At 39.0% G+C, this 22041-nt stretch overlaps 1 protein-coding gene across 3 annotated transcripts in view; it reads right to left on the bottom strand.

Annotated features, from left to right (window-relative positions):
* The window catches only part of LOC116861945 (A-kinase anchor protein 6), a 416895-nt gene that overhangs the window by 352755 nt on the left and 42099 nt on the right, over window positions 1-22041 (bottom strand). For all 3 annotated transcript variants that reach the window (XM_032848880.1, XM_032848882.1, XM_032848881.1), the window contains exon 2: window positions 6145-6502. In XM_032848880.1, the coding sequence (XP_032704771.1) occupies window positions 6145-6468 (324 nt within the window). In that variant the 5' untranslated portion in view covers window positions 6469-6502. The remainder of the gene's footprint in view (window positions 1-6144; window positions 6503-22041) is intronic.

Raw genomic sequence — 22041 nt, 5'->3', positions numbered from 1 at the left:
CAAAACAGTATGGCTTGGCACAAAAACATACACATTGATCAATGGAACATAATAGAGAGCCCAGAAATAAACCCATGCTTATATGGTCAATTAATCTACAACAAAGGAAACAAGATTATACATGGGGAAAAGACAGCCTTTTTAATAAATGGTGTTGGGAAAACTGGACAGCTACATGTAAAAGGATAAAACTGGACCACTTTCTTACATCTTACAAAAAATAAACTCAAATTGGATTAATGACATAAATATGAGATCTGAAATGATGAAACTTCTAAAAGAAAACAATATCTCTGCACATTAGCCTTAACAACATACTTATGGACATGTCTCCTCAGACAAGGGAAATAAAAGCAAAATTAAAGCATCTGAACTACACCAAAATAAAGAGCTTTTGCACAGCTAAGGAAACCATCAACAAAACAAAAAGGAAACCTACTGAAAAGGAGAAGATATTTGCAAATGATCTATCAGATAAAGGGTTAGTATCCAAGATTCATAAAGAACACATACATCAAACAACATCAAACATAACGATAATAATAAACCAATTTAAAATGGGCAGAGGACCTGAATAGACATTTTTCCAAAGGAGACATACAGATAGCCAACAGATACTTGAAAAGATGCTCAACACCACTAATCATCAGGAAAATGCAATTCAAAACCACAATGAGATGTCACCTTACACCTGTCAGAATGGCTAAAATCAAAAACATAAGAAATAACAAGTGTTGGTAAGGATAAAAGTAATCTGTCATGCACTGATGGTGGGAACAAAACTGGTACAACCACTGTAGAAAAAGGAATGAAGTTTCCTTAAAAAATTAAAAATAGAAATGCCATTTCTACTTCAAGCTCTATTACAAAGCTGTCATCATCAAGACAGTATGGTACTGGCACAAAAACAGACACATAGATCAATGGAACAGATTAGAGATCCCAGAAATAGACCCTCAAGTCTATGGTCTACTAATCTTCGACAAAGCAGGAAAGAATGACCAATGGAAAAAAGACAGCCTCTTCAATAAATGGTGTTGGGAAAATTGGACAGCCACATGCAGAAAAATGAAATTGGACCATTTCCTTACACTACACACTAAAATAGACTCAAAATGGATGAAGGACCTCAATGTGAGAAATGATTCCATCAAAATCCTTGAGGAGAACACAGGCAGCAACCTCTTCGACCTCAGCCACAGCAACACCTTCCTAGGAACATCGCCAAAGGCAATGGAAGCAAGGGCAAAAATGAACTATTGGCACTTCATCAAGATCAAAAGCTTTTGCACAGCAAAGGAAACAGTTAACAAAACCAAAAGACAACTGACAGAATGGGAGAAGATATTTGAAAATGACATATCAGATAAAGGGCTAGTATCCAAAATCTATAAAGAACTTAGCAAACTCAACACCCAAAGAACAAATAATCCAATCAAGAAATGGGAAGAGGACTGAACAGACATTTCTGCAAAGAAGACATCCAGATGGCCAACAGACACATGAAAAAGTGATCCACATCACTCAGCATTGGAGAAATACAAATCAAAACCACAATGAGATGCCACCTCACACCAGTCAGAATGGCTAAAATTAACAAGTCAGGAAATGACAGATGCTGGCGAGGATGCGGAGAAAGGGGAACCCTCCTACCCTGTTGGTGAGAATGCAAGCTGGTGCAACCATTCTGGAAAACAGCATGGAGGTTCCTCAAAAAGTTGAGAATAGAGCTACCTTATGACCCAGCAATTGCACTACTGGGTATTTACCCTAAAGATACAAACAGTGATCTGAAGGGGCACATGCACCCAAATGTTTATAGCAGCAATGTCCACAATAGCCAACCTATGGAAAGAACCTAGATGTCCATCAACAGATGAATGGATAGAGAAGATGTGGTATACATATATATATACAGTGGAATACTATGCAGCCATCAAAAAAATGAAATCTTGCCATTTGCAATGACATGGATGTAACTAGAGGGTATTATGCTTAGCAAAATAAGTCAATCGGAGAAAGACAGCTATCATATGATCTCCCTGGTATGAGGAAGTGGAGATGCAACGTGGGGGGTTTGGGGGCTAGGAAAAGAATAAATGAAACAAGATGGGTTCAGGAGGAAGACAAACCATAAGAGACTCTTAATGTCACAAAACAAACTGAGGGGGACTGGGGGAAGGAGGGTAGGAAGAGGGTGGCGGGGTTATGGACATTGGGGATGGTATGTGCTATGGTGAGTGCTGTGAAGTGTGTAAACCTGGCAATTCACAGACCTGTACCCCTGGGGCTAATAATACATTTACGTTTATAAAAAAAAAAATTAAAAATAAATAAATATAAAAGAAAAAAAGAAAGAAATGCCATTTCTATTCTTTGGGTATTTACCCAAAGAAAACAAAAACACTGATTCAAAATATATATTCATCCCTATTAGTGCAGCATTATATATAATAACCAAGATAGAGAAGAAATCCAAGTATCCATCCATAGATGAATGGATAAAGAACATGTGGTACATATACACAATGGAATATTACTTAGCCATAAAAAAGAATGAAATCTTGCTATTTGTGACAACATGGATGGACCTAAAAGGCATTATGCTGAGGAAAATAAGTCAGACAAAGAAAGACAAATATATGATATCACTCATGTGGTGAATCTTAAAAACAAAACAAGCAAACAAACGAAACCAGAGGCTGAGCCTATCCTGAGGATTTTCCAAAAGCACTTTCAACTAATCTTTCAAGTTCTATGTCCATATGATGATAGAGAAGATGATGAGGACAAGACCTAGAGCAAGCAATGTGAAAGGCAGTGTGAGGCACAAAGACAAATTAGGTGAGAGTAGCCACCCCCAACTGTGTGTGTGTGTGTGCACGCGCCTGCGCACGTGCACGCATGCGCGATTGCTTGTCCTTCACCAAACAGCACAGGCCTCAACTCACTCCCAACCCCTGCCCAACTCTCTCCTAGGCCTGCACCTCCAGATGTTAGAACTTGGCTGCTACTCTGCCTGATTGCTTGATAAGGATCCAGACTCTGCCTGGCAAAGACAGAGGAAGAAAGTTTCTAGGCAGAAGGAACAAGAAAAGCACTGAAGCAAGAACTAGCCTAACAATCCTTTGAAACTTCACTGTGCCTGGATTATGAACAAGAAGAAAACAACAGGAGATATGGCCAGAGAACCAAACAGGTGCAGAGCCACAGGAAGAGATATGGGTTTTATTATGGCCAATAGGAAGCAAGGGAGTAACATGACCTGATTTAAATGTTTAAAAGACCCCAGTGGCTCCTGTGTGGAGAATAAAGTGCAGGTGGTAGAGGAGGCTCTAAAATTAATCCAGCCAAGCAGTCACGTGGCCTGTCTAGGGTGACAGCAGTAGTGCTGGGGAAAAGTGAATGCCTTTAGGTCATAATTTGGAGATGGATCCACAGGACTTCTGGATAGACGTACATGTGGGATGGGGAGTCATACGTGGGCCTGGCAAAGTGCCCTGACTTCCACTGAAATTAGAAAGATATGGGGGCAGGAGGGATTAATAGCTTTTCAACAGGCATCTCTGGTTTGAGATGCTCACTTAAAGACACATTTAGAGATGTCAGTTAGGCAGTTGGGGTTCCTGGGAGAACACTGGGATAGATATATAAACTTAGAAATTATCTGTACCTGTATGGTCCTTAAAGCCATGGCATTTCCATCCCTATGATGGTTATTTTTCATGGTAAATTAATAAACTGAGTAATGCACCAAAGCAGTAGGAGCCAAGGTAGGATACCCCATAGCAGATAGCTGGCCTTGCCTGGGCTGGGCATGTCCCTTTGATTTGCTACACCCTTTAATTGAGAGCAGCTTCTACATGGTTGTTTTGTTGTGTTTTCACATATAAAACATTATGCCCAAGTTCCCCCTTTATTCTGCAGATTAAAATGGAAATCTAAGAAATTGACATGTATTCAAAACTTTTTTAAATGCATCATTGTACTTGACTGAATAAAGAAATATTACACAAACACAAAAAAAAGAAGATTAAACCAAGCAAATTAGGAGACCAAACTAAATCCTTGTGTAGATTAAACCTCAGTTCACGGACCAGAGTTCATTGACTTTGGGCTCAATGTGGAAGGGATCGATTATTACAGAATACTTGAGAACATAATGGCAAATGCTGGTTAAGTCACTTGATGAAATAAGTTGCAAAAAAAAAAAAAAGTAATGAGAGGATCCCTAAAATTAAATTCACATAAAACAATTTTGATTCATCCCTTTAACAGTCATTGATTAACAATTATGTGATTACTACATTAAATTCCTGCCCTTTGGGGGCTCCTCTTTCAGCAGGGAGACAGACCACACTGTGGAACAGGGCAGGATGGAGGCAGGTGCGAGATGCCTTTGGACTAAGGTGAGAGAATGACAGACAGTTCCAAGGAGAAGAAGACAAGCAAATCACCCTAGAGGTGATTTTTCAAACACTAACCATAACCCTGGCTGATTATATAAAAACTTTACATGCCTGCTTGAAATTTAAATTTAAATTTGTATATATAACTGATGTAATTAAATTAACAGACACAGTAATGTTTTTATAGGAGCCCTTAGCAGCATTTTCAGTGGAGTCTTCTCAAGGTATTTCCATCCCCCCGCCATTCTCCTTCAATCTTTTACCATCCTTTCTGTGTAAATCTAAGATTTGGGGGCACAATGGTCAACTTTCCTTACAACCCCAAATTCTGTATTTACTTATTTATTTACGTGTAAGTGCAGCATTAGGGGGAACAGAGGAAAGGACGGGTGAGGTGAAGCCCCTGACTTTCATTTCACTCCAGCCTCGAGGAGTGAGAGAGCTGCTCTTTTGATTAAAAGAACCCTATTTCAACGACTGAGACACATCATTTCCATTGCCACAGAGAGGAAACAGCCTAGCCTGCTTTGAAGCTGGTTCCTAGCCATCTCTCTGCTACCTTTTTTGTACTTTTCTCCTTCCCAAGATCCTGTGGGAAGACCACACAGACCTGCTCAACCTGGGAGAAGCCCAGCCACCTTGCCATTCTGGCTTTCTTTGTTCTCTCTCTCTCTCTCTCCCAGTGCCCTCCTTCCCTCTCTTAGACACTCTCTCCAGTGCAGCAGCTGGGCTCAGGACCTGTTGAACCAGGCTGAGAAGGCTGAGTCAGCATGCTGTAGGCTTTAGGGAACATGTTCTCTCACCTTAACTGCCCATCCTCTATTCTCACACTGATGGCCGTAGACTATAAACCATTTAAGTGTTAATATCAAGAATCTGTTTGGTCTTTGGTTTCAGATCATTGAGGATGAATGAGCTTAGGTCAAAGAATTCTCCTTGGGATCTCATCAACTCACTAGAAATTTCCACTAGGGTTTGGGGCCAATGCCCAGACTGGCTATAAATCTGCCTTGCTTTGCTGGTCATTAACCTGAGTGTGTGTTTGCCTCGCGGACCCGGAAGAGAGGAGTGGCTATGACAGAACAAGATTCACTGTACTTTGGGGTCCCTAGGCCAACATCTCTATTAATAGCACTCCTTACCAGCAACTCCATTCCAGTATCAACAAAAGTCAGGCTTTTCAAGGGCTCTAGAAGCCACAGATATTTTTTTTTTTTACATCTGAACTCTGAATGAGTTGTTATGAAAGCACCTTTGTTCTGCAAGATGCATTGTACCTGGATGAAAGGACTCATTCTAAAAGGAGAACACCGCCCTTCCCCATCATCCCAGAATCCACTCTTTGCCACAAAGGTGGCCTCAACTGCAACAGAAGATAATAATCATAAACCATACTCACAATCGCAGCTCAGTATGATCTTTTACCTGTGTCTTTTTATTAAACCTTTTTATAATACTTTTATTTCCACAACTGATTTCTATGACACTGCGCCAAAATGCCCTCCCCTTCCCCCACACCTCTGCATTATCCCTTTAAGGCCAGTTTGATTCTAGATAATCAACCCATGAAGTAAAACCAGGAAAGAAGGAATTCTGCCCCTGTGTATCAAACCGGCTATTCTGTTTTTATTCCTGGGCGTTTCATCATTGCAAGTTACAGAGTGCAGGCTCTAGGTACTACAACTTTTTTCAGACTTCTGTCTAGAATGGACGTAAGTCCAGAGACCATCCTTACCTTTAGTTGAACTAGATGCACATCCACATGCTTGCTGTCTGAGTCCTGCTGGACTGAATAGGTGAGGTCCCGGACCCTCTCTGCGGTCATCCGGAGCCAGGTCTCAATCTCAGGTAAGTGGAGAACAATCTTCCAGTCAGCCCCTGTATGCAGTGGGGGTGGCTTTTCATACTGCTGGTCAGAATCCATGTCCTTCATTGCCTCTCCTCCCTCACCCTGCTCCACAGTGGGCGTCAAGTTGATGGCCATGGGTGAGGCATCAGTAGCCATAGGATCCAGGTCCTGTGACCTCAGCGGGGAAAGTGTCACGCTCATGGTTAACATGGAGAATTCTAAACCTTACTTCTTTCCAAAACAGCTGAAAGGCAAGAGGAAAGAAGAAAGCAGGAAAGAGTCAGACAAGATTGCCAAATAAAGAAATGATACTTCACAGAAGAAACAGGATTTCTAAATTAAGCCCGATTTCTAAATTAAGAAACCATAGCTCATGGCAAAAACAGAAGGAGGTGTTGTGAGTTTCTACATAGTAGCCCCAAGACCTAGAGTACAATAGGAACACAAAACCACATGGTATTGCCTACCCCACCATCCATTCTCTCCTCATTCCCACTAATAAAATCCTGATTTTCAGCATACATATTTCTGCTAAGAATTTAAAACTACATCTCCTATCTCCATGGCAGCTAGGTATGGCCATGTGACTAAGTTCTGACCAAGGGGAGATAAGTGGAGCTTTTGTACAGAAAGCTTGTAGAGCTGCATAAAGGTTGCTGACTTAAGGAGGAGCCTTCTTTCTGCCCTTCTGTGTTTCCCCCTTCTTCTAGACTGCAATGTGCGCTTGATGGCTAGGGTTCCAGTTGCTATCACGGACCAGGAGACGCTTTGCGGCATGTTGGTGGAAGATGGTAGAGCAAGGTGGTGGGAACACGGATCCCACATGATAACAAGGAACTACTGTATCAGTCCTAGGCTGCTGCCCTGAATTTCTTTTATTGAGAGAAAAAAGGTATCTGGTTTTAGCCACTATTACTTAGGGCTTTTCTACTACCAGCACCTAAACATCATTTCAGCTATTATAACCCATACACTCAATACATAGGATAAGCAGAGAGGGAACATGTTCTAATTAACAAAACACTGAGCTGAATTCAGGAGAGGTTGCTCCTTTCTATGATATGTTATATAAATAGATATCATGTAGTATTCCAAACCTAAACTTTGCCAAAAAGTATAAATCATGTGGGTTAGTACAGTATATCTAATTAACTATTAACTTAAATTACTTAATATTTGGTTATGTTGAAATTTTGGGAGGGGGAGGCTTCTGGGATTTCAAGAGTAATAAATTGCTCTGAAACACATAACATTAAAATGTTAATTAAGGGGCACATGAGTGGTTCAGCTGTTAAGCAGCAGCCTTTGGCTCAGGGCTCAGGTCATGATCCCATAGTCCTGGGATCCAGGAGGTGGCCCCAAGTGGGCTCCCTGCTCAGTGGGGAGTCTGCTTCTCCCTATCCTTTTGCTCCTTCCCCCACTTGTGCTCTCTCTCTCTCTCAAATAAACCGAATCAAATAAATAAATAAAATGTTTATTAAATATATTTAAAACAACATAAGTGTAAGTAATAGTAATAAGTAATAATAATTCTAAGTAATAGTAATAGTTGATAAGCTTAAGAGGAAACTGGTTTTCTAATGTAATGATCTAAGCTATATAATTTATCTTTCTTCTAGAACCAGTTTAATATAAAAATAACAACTTTTAGGATCTTGTACATTAAACATTTTACAGAGACATTATTTTTAGTTTTAGGAGTAGGTTCTTCTACTCAAGGTAACGGGTTTTTCTTTTATTAGAGTTTTTCTGGTTCTACACATTCTAGCTCCCTTCCCCAAAGATGAAAGGTGACCAAACAAAATATGAAATTAAATGTGATTATCACAAAGTAGTCTGTATTTCTTTATATTATTAATATTAACTTAGTAACAACAGCAAAATTATTTTACCTACAAAAATAGAGGTGGGGGAAGTTCTCATTTTTACCAGGAACATGTAACTTTCCATACAGAAATGGGCACAGAGAATAAAAAGACTTACCGAATTGACAAAAACCTTAAAAATAAGTTATTCCTACAACATATTATTTCAGAAGCTTTTCAGTGCTGGAGCGTACTGCCCCCTCCCAATTTCTTGTACTTTAATTTTTAAAATAAATGACAAGCAGCTTTACGGATGAATTTTTGAAAGCAAGGTTATTTGGGACACTAAAATACAATGTCATAAAGTAGGTTTATCTCTTTGGTACCTGCCTCAGAGAATGGTTTTAGGCTTCAACTCAACAGCTTTCTCCACCTGATTGCAAGAGGGACAAATCCATACCCCACATTTTTAACCATCCTTGCATACAGTTTTTTAAAATAACATTAGATCTGGCTATTTTAAAAAACCAGTTAAGAGTTATCAAAACTCCAGGAGCGATAAAACTCCAGGAAGAGTGAGCTACCACACTATTTATTCATATCCTAGCCTTAAACAGGCTCTGGTTCTGACTTCCCAAAGCACTTTTAAATTTTTAATCAATCCACTGCTCTCTGCGGGATCTGTTCAGAATCACAGTCCCAGAAAAGGAATCTGATACACGAAGGTTAATAAAGGCTTCCAGTGGAAGGTCACAGAACTGGTGATAAATGAAGATGACACTGGTGTCACAGTGGTTACCTCTTCTAAGAAACCAGACTCACCCAAATCAAAAAACCAAAAGCCAGGGTAAGGTACAGTGAACTGTTTCAGCCGCACGCACATACTTGCTCAGACACCCAACCCCAGATACCTCCCAAGAGCCCTACACAACTGAAAAATGACGCTTGGTCATTGTGTTTTCTCTGAAACTCCTAGATCAACACAGGGCCTTCTCTGGAATACACATCTTACTATAAACTAAAGAACATACTAAAAATGGGCCAAAGCAGCTTATGTCCCAACCCACAGCATTTCCATATATACCATCAGGCTGTGCCCAACACAGGCACAGTGCAGTTCCATGTGGGGCAAGATGCTCCACATTTCTGAGTCTCAGATTCCTCATAGGTAAAATGACAAAATTGGGCCTGACCGTAAGAATCTGTATGGAAAGTTACATGTTTCTGGTAAAAATGATAAATAACCTAGGGTTATTTATCCAGAGATTTCAAAGCCATCGGAAGCATCCTGCCTATACTGAGAACTGTGTAGACACTAAGTGCTGGTCCTCCATATTATCAAAGCACATGAACAGCATCGATAGATTTGTCCTACTTCACAGAACAAAATAAAGTAGTACAATGCAAATGCCTTTTGTAAATTATTATTACACATTATGTGTTGCTAATTCCTCCCGGAGAAACACATACATGAGATCCTCTCCCCATATAGCTTGAAATTAAAGACGTATGACAGAGGTTTGGTTATATATGTAGAGGACACACAGAGTAAGATAAAAACATTAAAAATGTAGCTGGTATTCATCACACATGAGTAAAGGGTAAGGAAAACTTACAGTCAAGCTGCAAAGCAAAGTTTTCCCTGCATCTATAAAATTTCAACATGGATGTGATGTTTCCATATTTAACTGACCAGACTGTAAACAAGAGAATTTCTATACCTCAGAGAAGTAAAGCAAATCAGTACCATACTCAAATTTTATTTCAATTTCTGTCTATTTTCCCTCTTGTACTTTGCTGCTGGGGAAGTAATATCATATGTGTCATAAGAGCATAGCAAGTCTGGAAGGTGGCATAAAATTGATTAATTAACCATTTTCATGGAAAGTAATTACTATAAGCATTTAATTTTCAATTCTAGTAGCACACATCTAATGTACTACCCATCAATAACTTATCTCTATTTCTGATTTTCACCAAATCACATCTGATGTCAAAGATAAATTAATAATTTAAAGGAAAACTGCTTCACATTTTAGAGATCTATAGTAACAATCTTTGTGTATATTTTCCTGCCCCTCAAAAATTTTCCTACTCAAGCTTGCCTTTCCATCAAATTAATTACTCCATTTGAATGCAAATAGCAGGAAATGCAGCACAAGACTATTTATGTTCTTTTAGATGCCGTTAAGTTTTGTATTCTTCCTTTATAAGGATGGCATCTTGCAAAAAGATTCCTTTCCAGTCACAGCAAAATTTTCTTTTAAAGCCAACAGACAACTTCTGATGGTGCAAATGAAAGCAATGACCCAGATGTGTACAGGTGCCCACCCACTTACTCAGGTTCCAAAAGTGCATGACAGGGGTGATCAACCAGCTTTTTGGAACCCAGTGACCTCCCCCTTCCCCTCCCCCGTCAAATGCTTAGCTGTGTCCACCTCTCCAGCATTAGAGATAATACCACCTTTATCCCAGCGGCTGTTAAAAATAACATAAATCAAATCCTTTCCTTTCCACAAATCCAAAGAAGGTTCAACATTTAAAGTACAAAAACTACAAGCAGTAAAGATTTTAAAGTTTTGTTTTTTTTTTTTTAATTTGTGGGAAGGCTTTTCCCACCATATTCTATCACCCTATAGAAACAGAAGAAATGTACCATGAATTGCTTACTAACAAGGATTGGTTCTGCTATCTTCCTGACAGTCCACAAGTTTTTAGTTGAAACCTGATGTTAGCAGAATGCATTTGACTAAGTCACATTTAAATCAGACAGTGTTCTTCGACCAAGCTAGAGACAGAAAAATGCAGCTACCCAGTCATCAAAGCTGCCCACCTCCTTCTCCCTTCTCTTGTCAATTTTTCCCTCTTAAATAAAAGAACAGAAAAGCTGGAACTCTGTCGCATGTACTCACTGTAAATGCTTTTGTCCCTAAAGGTCCTTCAGGATTAAGCATCTGGCTCCTCCTTCTCCACCCCCCTCCGGTTCTCTTCCTGTGGCCCAAATAAGATAAGGCCTGGGGTCAGGGCTGCCCCTGGCCAGCAGGACACCGGTGAGTCTGTAGGGCACCCGCTTCATCTGCCCTCCCGAGCCTAAATCTCTTACAAAGAGAAGGCTACTCCGCTGTCCCTATTTGGAAGCTAATGCATAAGTTCCAGGCCTGTGCAGTTATAGTTAGGTCTTTTGCAAACAAGCCGTGATAAGTGAGCAGAGAAAAGGGAGACAGTTGCCAAAACAAGGATCACTATGGAAAAGAGTGTCTGGGTGGACAGAGCACATCCAGTCCCGGTTCAGAAGAACCAAGACTGTGTATCTTAAAAATTGAGCAATCCTGAAGCAGAATAAATTAATAAATTTATAAATAAATGAATAGCACTACATTAACATAACCAGCTGACAAAGCCAATCTGAAGGAAATAGATTCAAGTTCCCTCTCCTTTCTTAGGGAGAAACTGTTCTTTCCAAGTAAGAACGTCATCATGTGTAAAGTCTGAGAAGCAGTTTTACCATCCATGTAAAGCAACCCCAAATCTCTCAATCTTTCTGTGCTCTGCTTACTCCCCAAAAAACAAGTGAGAGACTAAGCATAATTCTAGCCAAATTAACAGATCTGCTTGCTACAAAGCACATGTTACAAAACTGAGATACAGAAAATTGTTAGACATCGCTAAGTGTCCTTTTTACCTCTGTCTTCATTTCTTTTACATTCTCATAATCATTATTCACAGAACCTATTCATAGAAACTATGAATTTTGAAAGTTCCACTGGAATGTTTTCATTTTTGTCTAAGGTTAGCTCCCATGTTTTCATTGCATTAAGGAAAAATAAACTTAAGAGGTGTACCCAGTATCTGACTCTGGCATTTTAGAATCAGGCTCTGTAAAAACACAAAAGCAAGTTTAATAAATTGCTGAATTAAATGTCATGGCCTACCTAGATGAAGAGACTCTAATTCATCATCTGGTTTTAAATCTTGTTGCCCATGTATCTCCCTGGCCTCTTGTGAGGTCAAACATTGGGGAAACTTTAAATGGTTCTAAGCTCTTTATAGAGGGGAGCCCAAGGGTTCCTGCCAAGTGTTAAGTTAGATTTTTACTTGGGGGGAAAAAGAGAGATTGGTTTTTGTAAGATGCTCCCAAGGAAGTTTCCATAATCACTGACTGATTCTTCCTGCCAGCCCTCTTCTCCTGTGCCAGCCCTCTTTTCCTGGCCCCAACGCCTCCATATTCACCTGGAATAACAGGGTTTAGAGGGATCACCACCATAACCCAAGATTAGTCTCACTTTCTAATCCTCCTGCCACAACAGAGCAGCCTGCAAGCAGATATCTGTGAGCAGGACTCAAGTGATGGGGGGATTTGGGGGGCTGACATGTAAATAGTGGGGCCCTGACAGATTTCTGCAATTAAGAAGATTTTCTTGGTGTTATCACTGATGTTTCCTCTCTTTTTTCCCCTTTATCATGTCCTTTGTGCATGGCTGTATCCCCAGGCAGATGGTCAATTATATCCTGCTAATCACACAGAGACATCTCCCAGTCTCCCTTCAATCATCGCTAACTCCCTCACCCAGAGCATAGGGTCTTCTGTCAGCCATAAAACACTTCATCAATCTCTTCCTTCCTCAGTCTCTCCTCCTTTCCCCCAACCCACCCCGGATTATTCAAATCCTTCTCCTGTGGCACAGGCACCCAGATTGACTGGTCTATTCACCATACCTCCCATGTTTTCTTTCCCCACCACAGCAGTCGGTTCCTGTCACTCAATCCATTTGGCTACATCAACCAGTCAGCGGCAAATGGTGCCTATGGTCATGAGTGTGCAGACCTGGACTCAATGATGAGTGTTCATACTTCTCACTCCCACCCCAATGGTGGGAGTAATATTATTGCTAATAATCATCTTTAAGCATTAGCCAGCTACCTTTCTGTTGTTCAAGAAAATGTCTTGAGAGGAAATGGATTGTAAAACTCTAATCCATAATCTACACGATTGTTACTTTTGTCAATGCTATTAACACAAAGAAAATGAAAGAAGATTCATTTCAAATCAACTGACATTACTGAGAATCAATTTTATATAAGGTTTATGGATTTATATGACTCATCATGTTTACCCTCAAGGAAATTATAATAGGCACAATTTCTCTCCCTCCAACTCTCCCCCCCCCCCCCCCCCCCCACACACACACACGTACGCACACATTCACCCACTGATAACTATTACACAAGCAGGATGTGAGCCAAAAAAGCCTTGTGAGTATCCAGTAGATTGGAATTTATCCTGAATGAAGGAAAGATAAGGAGGAATATTTTCTGGTAAGGTAACATTTGAGATAGACTTGTAAAAACAGGTATGATTTAGATGGGTAGGGATAGAAGGGAAGTGGGGAAAGAATTCCAGCCTGGGCAGACATCTCAAAACCAAGAAGTTGTGAGAGTCAGCAAATAATTCAGCACTCAGAGGAAATGGGCGCTTGATGGGGACCAGAAAGAGATAAGGCTCCAAGGTTAAGTTGTGGACAAAAGAATGTTACAAAGGCCATACTATGGAGTTTGGAATGAATCTCACAGGAAGCAGAAACTTCAAAAAGATTGTAAAAGAAGAGATATAGGATTACAGTCACATTCTAAAATGGAACAGGAAAATCAATGCACATACTCTTATTTACCAAGAAAATGAAAGGAGAAATCAGCATTATGAGAGGATCAACATCCTCTTTTCCAAGTAGATTTCGTTATTATAAAATGTAACCTTAATAACCTCTTTCTAGTCAAAAAAAAAAAAAAAAAGAGCGAAGGAGAGAGAGGGACAGGGAGGCTACACATCTGACTTTTAGATCACAGTGATTAAAGGAGTTCTGTGCTCTGTCTTACCTACTCCATTAAATATAAAAGGAATTCTCCATTTTTAGTTCTCCATTAACCCTAGTACCATAGATTTAAAGTGGAAAATTTTTAGGAATTATTTTATGTGATGTTGTTACTTTTTTTCTGCTCTAAAATTATTTTTAAATTAATTAAAAACTAATATATACTAATTCAAACACTGTAAAAATAGATAATGTTGAAGTTAAAGGTTCTCTTCTGTTCCTATATTTTCATCTCCAGTCAATAAGTGATAAGAGGCTATTTATCTTTTGTGACCTCTTTATGTAAAGTAGAAAGGAAATGAGCCCTAAACCCTATTTATCTTCAAAGTCTCTGAAGTCTAAATTAGTTGGTCTGTATTAATGCAGCAATATATAAGTGTTTGCTAACTCAGTGTTTATTAACCTGGTGCTAATAGGTATCCTACAAAAAGTTGCTACTGACAAATAAATTGAAAGTGTTGGGTGACTTCTGGGTAGAGATAGCAAACTGAATATATGTATCCAATTTTGCTTCCTCTAGAAATACCACTAGCGCACCGCAGAGAGTTTTTTTATTTGGGATTTTTTCTTTTTTTAATATAAACACTCAAAAATGGGAGGAAAAACAGTTTTGGAAACCAAAAATTTGATGAGTAAGTGATAAATGCCTTAGCTGACTTAAGAAAGCTAAATCCAGGGGCACTTGGGTGGCTCAGTTGGTTAAGCAGCTGAGATCAGCTCAGGTCATGATCTCCAGGTCCTGGGATCTAGCCCCGCTCATCAGGGAGTCAGCTTCTCCCCCTCCCCATCTCCATTCACCCCTCTCCCTCCTCCCTACCTCCCCCACTCCTGCTCTCTTGAATGAATAAAATCTTAAAAAAAAAAAAAAAAAAAAAGCTAAATCCTAAACCAGCAGAGCAGAGAACAAAGAACCAACCTGATTTTACTTCAGAATCTTTAAATCATTTTGGAATTCATAGAATCAGGCATCTCTGGAAATGGAGATGGAAGACTGTAAAGAATGAACTTCCTGAAAAGAAAAGTCTGACCTTTGCCCTGACTTCTAGGAGGTAACCTCTATACCTTGGAATTTCCAGATTGGCAGGAGTATTTTTGTTATTTATTGTGGGCCCCTCAGACCACTCCTGATAGTTTATGCTAACAAGGTGACTCATGATGGGCACTAGCCAGATACAAAGACCCACCATGTGGTTAGAGGGCTTGGTCTTTAAGCAACCCCCTGGGCAAACAAGTAACCAATCATACCTAAGTAAGGAAGCCCCAGTAAAAACTATGGACATTGACGCTCAAGCAAATTTCCCAAGTTGGCAGTACTTCATGAGTATTGTCACACATTAATGACAAGAGGGCAATGCATCCCTGAGGATGTGGACATTTTGTGGTTGGAAACTTCTCAGTCCCAGATTCCACCCTATATGTTTCCTCCTTTGGCTGGTTCTGATTTGGATTCTTTTGCTATAATAAAACTAAAGTCACAAGTATAGCACTCTCCTGAGTTCTGTTGAGTTTATCTTTCAAATTATCAAATCTGAAAGAGTCTATGAGAACCCCCAAATTTATAATCAGCTGGTTTGAAGTAAGGATAGCCCTGAGGACCCCTGAACTTGCCGCTGGTGTCAGAAGTCTTGGGCATACTTGGCAGCCTTGGAGGACTGTGCCCTTTACCTTGAGTTGGGCCTAACTCTGGGTGAAGGGGCAATAACACATTGAGATTAATTTTGATTGAACAATGTTTAAAAATACTTTGTGTTGCTGAGTTGTTGCTCCCACCCCCCAATTCTGGCAGAAGAATGGAGATTTATTCTCCAAAGACAATCAATCAAAAGATCTCTGGACTTGGGGACAGTGATCAATTGAAGACCAGAGGTACCTAGAAAATGGTGAAGTGAGTTAACATATCATTCTGAGCGCTGATACCCATTTTCCCGGCAGTCCCCTCTCCCAACTTGATTCTCCAAAGCCTTTACCCTCCAGTCAAGAGACTAGAGATCCCCTAAGATATCTGATCAGTCCAAGAAGATGAGATAATAAAGCTAGCACATCCAGATCACCCTACAGTAACATTCACAGTCAAAAGGCCTGTCTAAATATTCAGAGCATTCATTAAGCATTCTGTTCTCCCACTTCTAAATATGATCAGGCACTCAAGGATTAGCACAGATTTAGGGAAAGCTCTAGTATGAATAACAGGCCCAAAACAAGCAACAAAAAAAACCTCAACCTGGAGGAAAAACATCATGCAAGGAGAAGATGACCTGACTGAAAAAGAAAGATTACAAAGATAAGGGGCATCTGGGTGGCTCAGTTGGTTAAACGTCTGCCTTCAGCACAGGTCATGATCCCAGGGTCCTGGGATGGAGCCCCACATGGGTTCTTTGCTCAAAGAAGAGTCTGTTTCTCCCTCTCACTCTCCCTCTGTGCTCTCTCTCAAATAAATAAATAAAATATTTTTTAAAAAGTATTAAAAGAAGGGGCACCTGGGTGGCTCAGTGGGGTAAAGCCTCTGCCTTCAGCTCAGGTCAGGATCCCAGAGTCCTGGGATTGAGCCCCGAATCAGGCACTCTGCTCAGTGGGGAGCCTTCTTCCTCCTCTCTCTCTCTCTCTGCCTGCCTCTCTGCCTACTTGTGATCTTGTCAAATAAATAAACAAAATTTTTTTAAAAAAAAAGCATTAAAAGAAGATTAACAGAGATAAGATACTATATCCATCAAACAAGAATAGAATTTTTTTTTTAAAGAAATCTTTTTGGGACAAAAAAGAACTTTGGAAAAATGAAAACATGATAGCAAAAAGGGAAATTTCAATACAATGGTTCAAAATAAAGTTGAGAAAATTTCACAGAAAGAAAACAAAAAGATAAATAGACAGAAATTGGTAAAGAATAGTTAAGATAATTAGCAATCAGTCTAGGAGGCTCAACATTTGGAGAGCAGGAGTTCCTAAATGCAAAAGGAAAGAGAAAAGAAAAAATTATCAGTGAAATATTTTAAGAAATAGAAGGGCATGAGTTTCTAGATTAAAAAGACCCACTTAGTACATGAAAATAGACAAACACTAAGGCACTCTATTTGGAATCTTAGAATATTAGGGAAAATGAAAATTGGTTTAAAAGTAGAAGCATATACAAAGAATCATAAATTAGATTGCTTTGGATTTCTCAACAGCAACTCTGGTATTGTGATTTATAATAAGAAATATATTTTTGGTCTACGTCCTCATTTCTGGCAGAAAGCTCCTAAGACTTGGAATTTCCTAAGCACAAAGCAACGGGAGCATCTTTTGTTATAGCAGTTGGCCTTTTGTCCTTGGTTCCCGAAATAGCACCAGAGCCATAAAGGTGAAAAGAGTGTGTTATTCATAAGAAGTCCCTTTCAACCACACCTGAGTTTGTTAATGAGGGGACTTTTGGAAAGCCCTTGAGGATGGGGCTGCTTGCCAGAGGAACCAACCATGATTAAAGGGTTAGCACTTTCAGTCCCAGCCCTCAATCTAGGAAAGAAGAGCTGGAAGTTGAATCACTCACTAATGATCAGTAATTTAATCAGTCATTCCTATGTAATGAAGACGCCATAAAACCCCAAAAGGATGGGGTTCAGAGAGCCGCCAGATTGGTGAACAAAAACACATCCACGGGGACAGAAGCTCCTGTTCTCAGGACCCTTGGGGACCTCACCCTATGTATCTCTTCATCTGGCTATTCATTTATATCTTTTAATATATTTCTTTATTATTTTTTAGTGATTTTATTTATTTGAGAGAGTGACAGAGAGAATGACAGAGAACACGAGCCGGGTGAGAGGCAGAGGGAGAAGCTCCCTGCTCAGCAGGGAGTCTGACGGTTGATCCCGGGAGACTCTAGGATCATGACTTGAGCTGAAGGCAGATGCTTAACCAACTGAGCCAACCAGGTCCCCCTTCTTTATATCTTTTGTATTAAACTGGTAATTTAGTAAGTAAACTGTTTTCCTGCATTCTGTGACTAGCTCTAGGAAACTAATCAAACCTCTGAAGTGGGTGGTAGGAGCCTGAGGAGAGGGTTGAGTTATAGCTGGTCAGAAACACTGGTAACAACCTGGACTTGCAAGGGAAATCTGGAGTGGGTGGAGGGAGACAGTCTTGTGGGAATGAGCCCTTAACCTGTGGGATCTGACACTATTTTCAGGTAGATAATGTCAGAATTGAGTTAAATTATAGGATACCCAGCAGTTATCATAGAATTGCTCAGCGTCGTAAAAACCACCACACATTTAGTGATCACAAGTGCCAGAAGTAGAGTACTGAAAATGGAGAAGACACACAGGAGTGTGTTTCTTGCAGCAACAATGGAAGCTAGAAGATAACTGTTCTCCTTAGAAGGAAAAAGAATGATAGCATAGAGGGGCACTTGGCTGGCTCAGTCAGTAGAACATATGACTCTTGATCTCGGGGTCACTTTGGGTGTAGAACTTACCTCAAGAAAAAGAAGTTAAGAATTATAGTATAGAACTGTATACCAAAAATAGAGATTGATAAACAGTCCAAAGTGAGGACAGAATAAAGATATTTTCAGATACTTAAGTTCACAAAAAGCAACCTCCCACACATTTTTCTCAAAAGACATGGAAGTCTCTCCACATACGCAACCAAAACAAAGGAAACCAAGAAAGTGGAAGTCATGGGAAGCAGGAAACAACAATCAACATGGGGTGTGATGAAGAAAGGAAATCTCAGGATGGCAGCTGTGTACCAGATAAGGAAATCATCCAGTCCAGAATGGAACAGGCCAGAAGACTCTCAGAAAGACTGATCAAACAAGCAACACTGAGAGAAAACCTGATGTAAATAAACATTCATACCTAGAAGGGATTTACTCAACTGGTAGAGGAGTGAGGGTTGAATTAGAGATAAACACAAAAAACTAAGCAAATAATAATTATAAACTCCAGAAAAAAATTTTAAAGTGTACAAAAATAGAACAGGAACCACTCATATTACTCTATGTGGTTTAACTAAAAAAAAAAACAAAAAAACACATTTATATAATCTTAATAATATAAACTCAAAATGTTGATGTAATCCAAATCACAATATAATTTTACAAGAAGAATGAGAGGGTCAGAATTTTAAGTGCATTCTCACATGTGAACTCTTTTGAGAGAGTGATAGAGGGAGAGACAGGTTAGGGAGCAGACTAAATAAATTCTCATCTTTCAAAATGAGAAGTCAACAGATAACAATGAGAAAAAATACATTTGTATGGAACTGCAAAAGACCTTGAATAGCTAAAGCAATCTTAAGAAATTAAGAATAAAGCTGGAGGTATCACAATCTCAAATTTCAAAATATACTAAAAAGCTGTAGTAATCAAAACAGCATGGTTCTGGCACAGAATAGAGAGAGTACAGAAGTAAAACCATACTTTTATGGACAATTAATCTACAACAATGGAGATAAGAATATACAATGGGGGAAAGGCAGTCTCTTTAACAAATGGTGTTGGGAAAACTGGACAATCACATACAGAAGAAAGAAACTGGACCACTTTCTTACACCAAACACAAAAACAAACTCAAAATGGATTAAAGACCTAAATGTGAGACCTAAAATCATATACTTTCTAGCAGAAAACACAGGCAGTAATTTCTCTGACATCAGTCATAGAAACATTTTTCTAGTTATGTTTCCTCTGGCAAGAGAAACAAAAATAAACTACTGGGACTACACTGAAATAAAAAGGTTTTGTACATCAAAGGAAACCATCAACAAACAAAAAGGTATCTTCATCAATAGGAGACTATATCTGCAAATGATATGTCTGATAAGGAGCTAACATCCAAAACATATTAAGAACTTAATACAACTCAACACCAAAAAAAATCAAATAATCCAATTAAAAACTGGGGAGAGGACCTGAATAGACATCCTTGCAAAGAAGACACACAGATGCTCAAAATCACTAATCATCAAGGAAATGCAAATAAAAACCACAATGAGATGTCATCTCACACCCGTCAGAATGGCTAAAATTAAAAAAACACAAGAAATAACAAGCGTTGGTGAGGATCTAGATACAAAGGAAACTTCATGCACTGTTGGTGGCAATGCAAACTAGTGCAGCCACTGTGGAAAACAATATAGAGGTTAAATTAAAAATATAATCATCATATGATCCCGTAACTCTACCACTGGGTAGTTACCCAAAGAAAACAAAAACATTAATTCAAAAAGATATATGCACCCCCATTCACTGCAGCATTATCTACAATAGCCAAGACATAAAAGTAACAGATGAATAGATAAAGAAGAACTGCAGTGTGTGTGTGTGTGTGTGTGCACATGCCTGTGTGTGTAATAGAATATTACTCAGCCATAAAAAAAGAACAAAATCTTGCCATCTGCAACAACATGGACGGACCTAGAGGGTATAATGCTACATGAAATAACTCAGTCAGAGAAAGACAAGTACCATATGATTTCACTCATGTGGAATTTAAGAAATAAAACAAATGAAGAAACAGAGAAAAAAGGGTTTTTTGTTTTTTGTTTTTTTTAAGAGAGAGGTGCAGAGGGAGAAAGAGAGAGACTGACTTCAGGTTCAAACTCATTCCTGAGATCATGACCTAAGCCAAAACCAAGAGTCAGAGGCTTAACTGACTGAGCCACTCAGGCACCCCTAAAGCACACTCTCAAATACAGAGAACAAACAGGTGGTTTGCCGGAGAAAAAGTGGGTGGTGGATAGGTGAAATAGATAAAGGGAATTAAGAGTACACTTATCTTGATGAGCACCGAGAAATATACAGAATTGTTGAATCATTATATTGTACATCTGAAAGTACTATAACACTGTATATTAACTATACTTGCATCTAAAAAAGAGAGAAAGTACGCGGAAAGTAGCCATACCATTCTATCATTTGGAGACGGACGTCAGTACTAAAAAAATCAGTTAAAAGATGAAAAGTGGTTGCCTCTGGAGAACAGGACACAGAAAAGAAGGGGCCTGGAGACTGCTGTTTTTTTTTGTCTTAAACCTCAGAACTACTTGACTCTTAACTATTTGTGTGCAAAAGTAACAATTAAAAATATCTAGATTAAAACATAAAACAGTTTCTTCATTGCAGGACAGGGCTTTAATACTCTCAAGTATAATGAGCATTTCTACATAGGGGTGCATTAATTCCCAAGCTTTTTTGACTATGAAAATTATTATTTTTTGTATTTTGGTAGAGAATGTCACAAGATTGGGTGGGGCACTTGATTAAAATACTAAATTTAAAATTGTGCCTACCCATCTCTTAAAACACCATAGTTTTTAACACAAAGTTACTATGACTCAGTTCAAGGTTTTTCATTCAAATAATCCCTTTAAGAAAGAGCTGCTTCCTAGAACTAAATCTGATATCATGATAAAAGCCACAGGTGATTAGTGATCAAGTTGAAGGTGAGATTATTTTATTATTTGTTCCACAAGCAGATATATTCTGAAGGGAATGACTTTTATTCTTGATGACAACTGAACCAGAGTAAAATATCAAATAATGAACTTAAGCCGAATCTTTCAAAACAAATATTACATTTGTTTTTGCTGTTCATGTTGCAACATGAGAACACATCAAATAACTACCCATACTGCTGTTCTTCCATAAACAGAAGGCATTTTACGGGGGATGAACTCTTATAAAGACAAGGATTTTCTAAAGCATTATTTCCCATTTGCTATTATTTCCTACTCACCCTAACCTCCCAGACACACAAAAGGGATTTTCTTTACAAGATTCTGATGTCAGATTAAAAAATACTAATGGGGGATGGCTAAGGCTCTTAATATCTAAAGATCTGATGTGATCAGAGATCTTTCCTCTGAATGTCCTTTATTACAGAAAGAATAATTAAAGGTCTGGTACTATGCTTTTCCAAAGAAACACTTTCAGCAGGGCAGAATCTATTTTTTCAAATATATTACAATGGTTTTGCTTAAGATGCATCCCATTCATTAAATACTGTCAAACATTTCTGCCCAACCAGCCATCTAAATTGAAGGTGAGTGAATGATAAAATACGACATGTTCTGACATGAATTAGCATTTTTAAAAATAATTCCTAGAATAAAAGTTGTATATCATGGAC

This window comes from Lontra canadensis, unplaced genomic scaffold (assembly GCF_010015895.1).
Source record: "Lontra canadensis isolate GAN:19392208 unplaced genomic scaffold, GSC_riverotter_1.0 scaffold213, whole genome shotgun sequence".
In the NCBI taxonomy this organism is placed as follows: Eukaryota; Metazoa; Chordata; class Mammalia; order Carnivora; family Mustelidae; genus Lontra; species Lontra canadensis.
The sequence above is the reverse complement of the archived record's forward strand: the minus strand, read 5'-3'. Positions and strand labels throughout refer to the sequence as shown.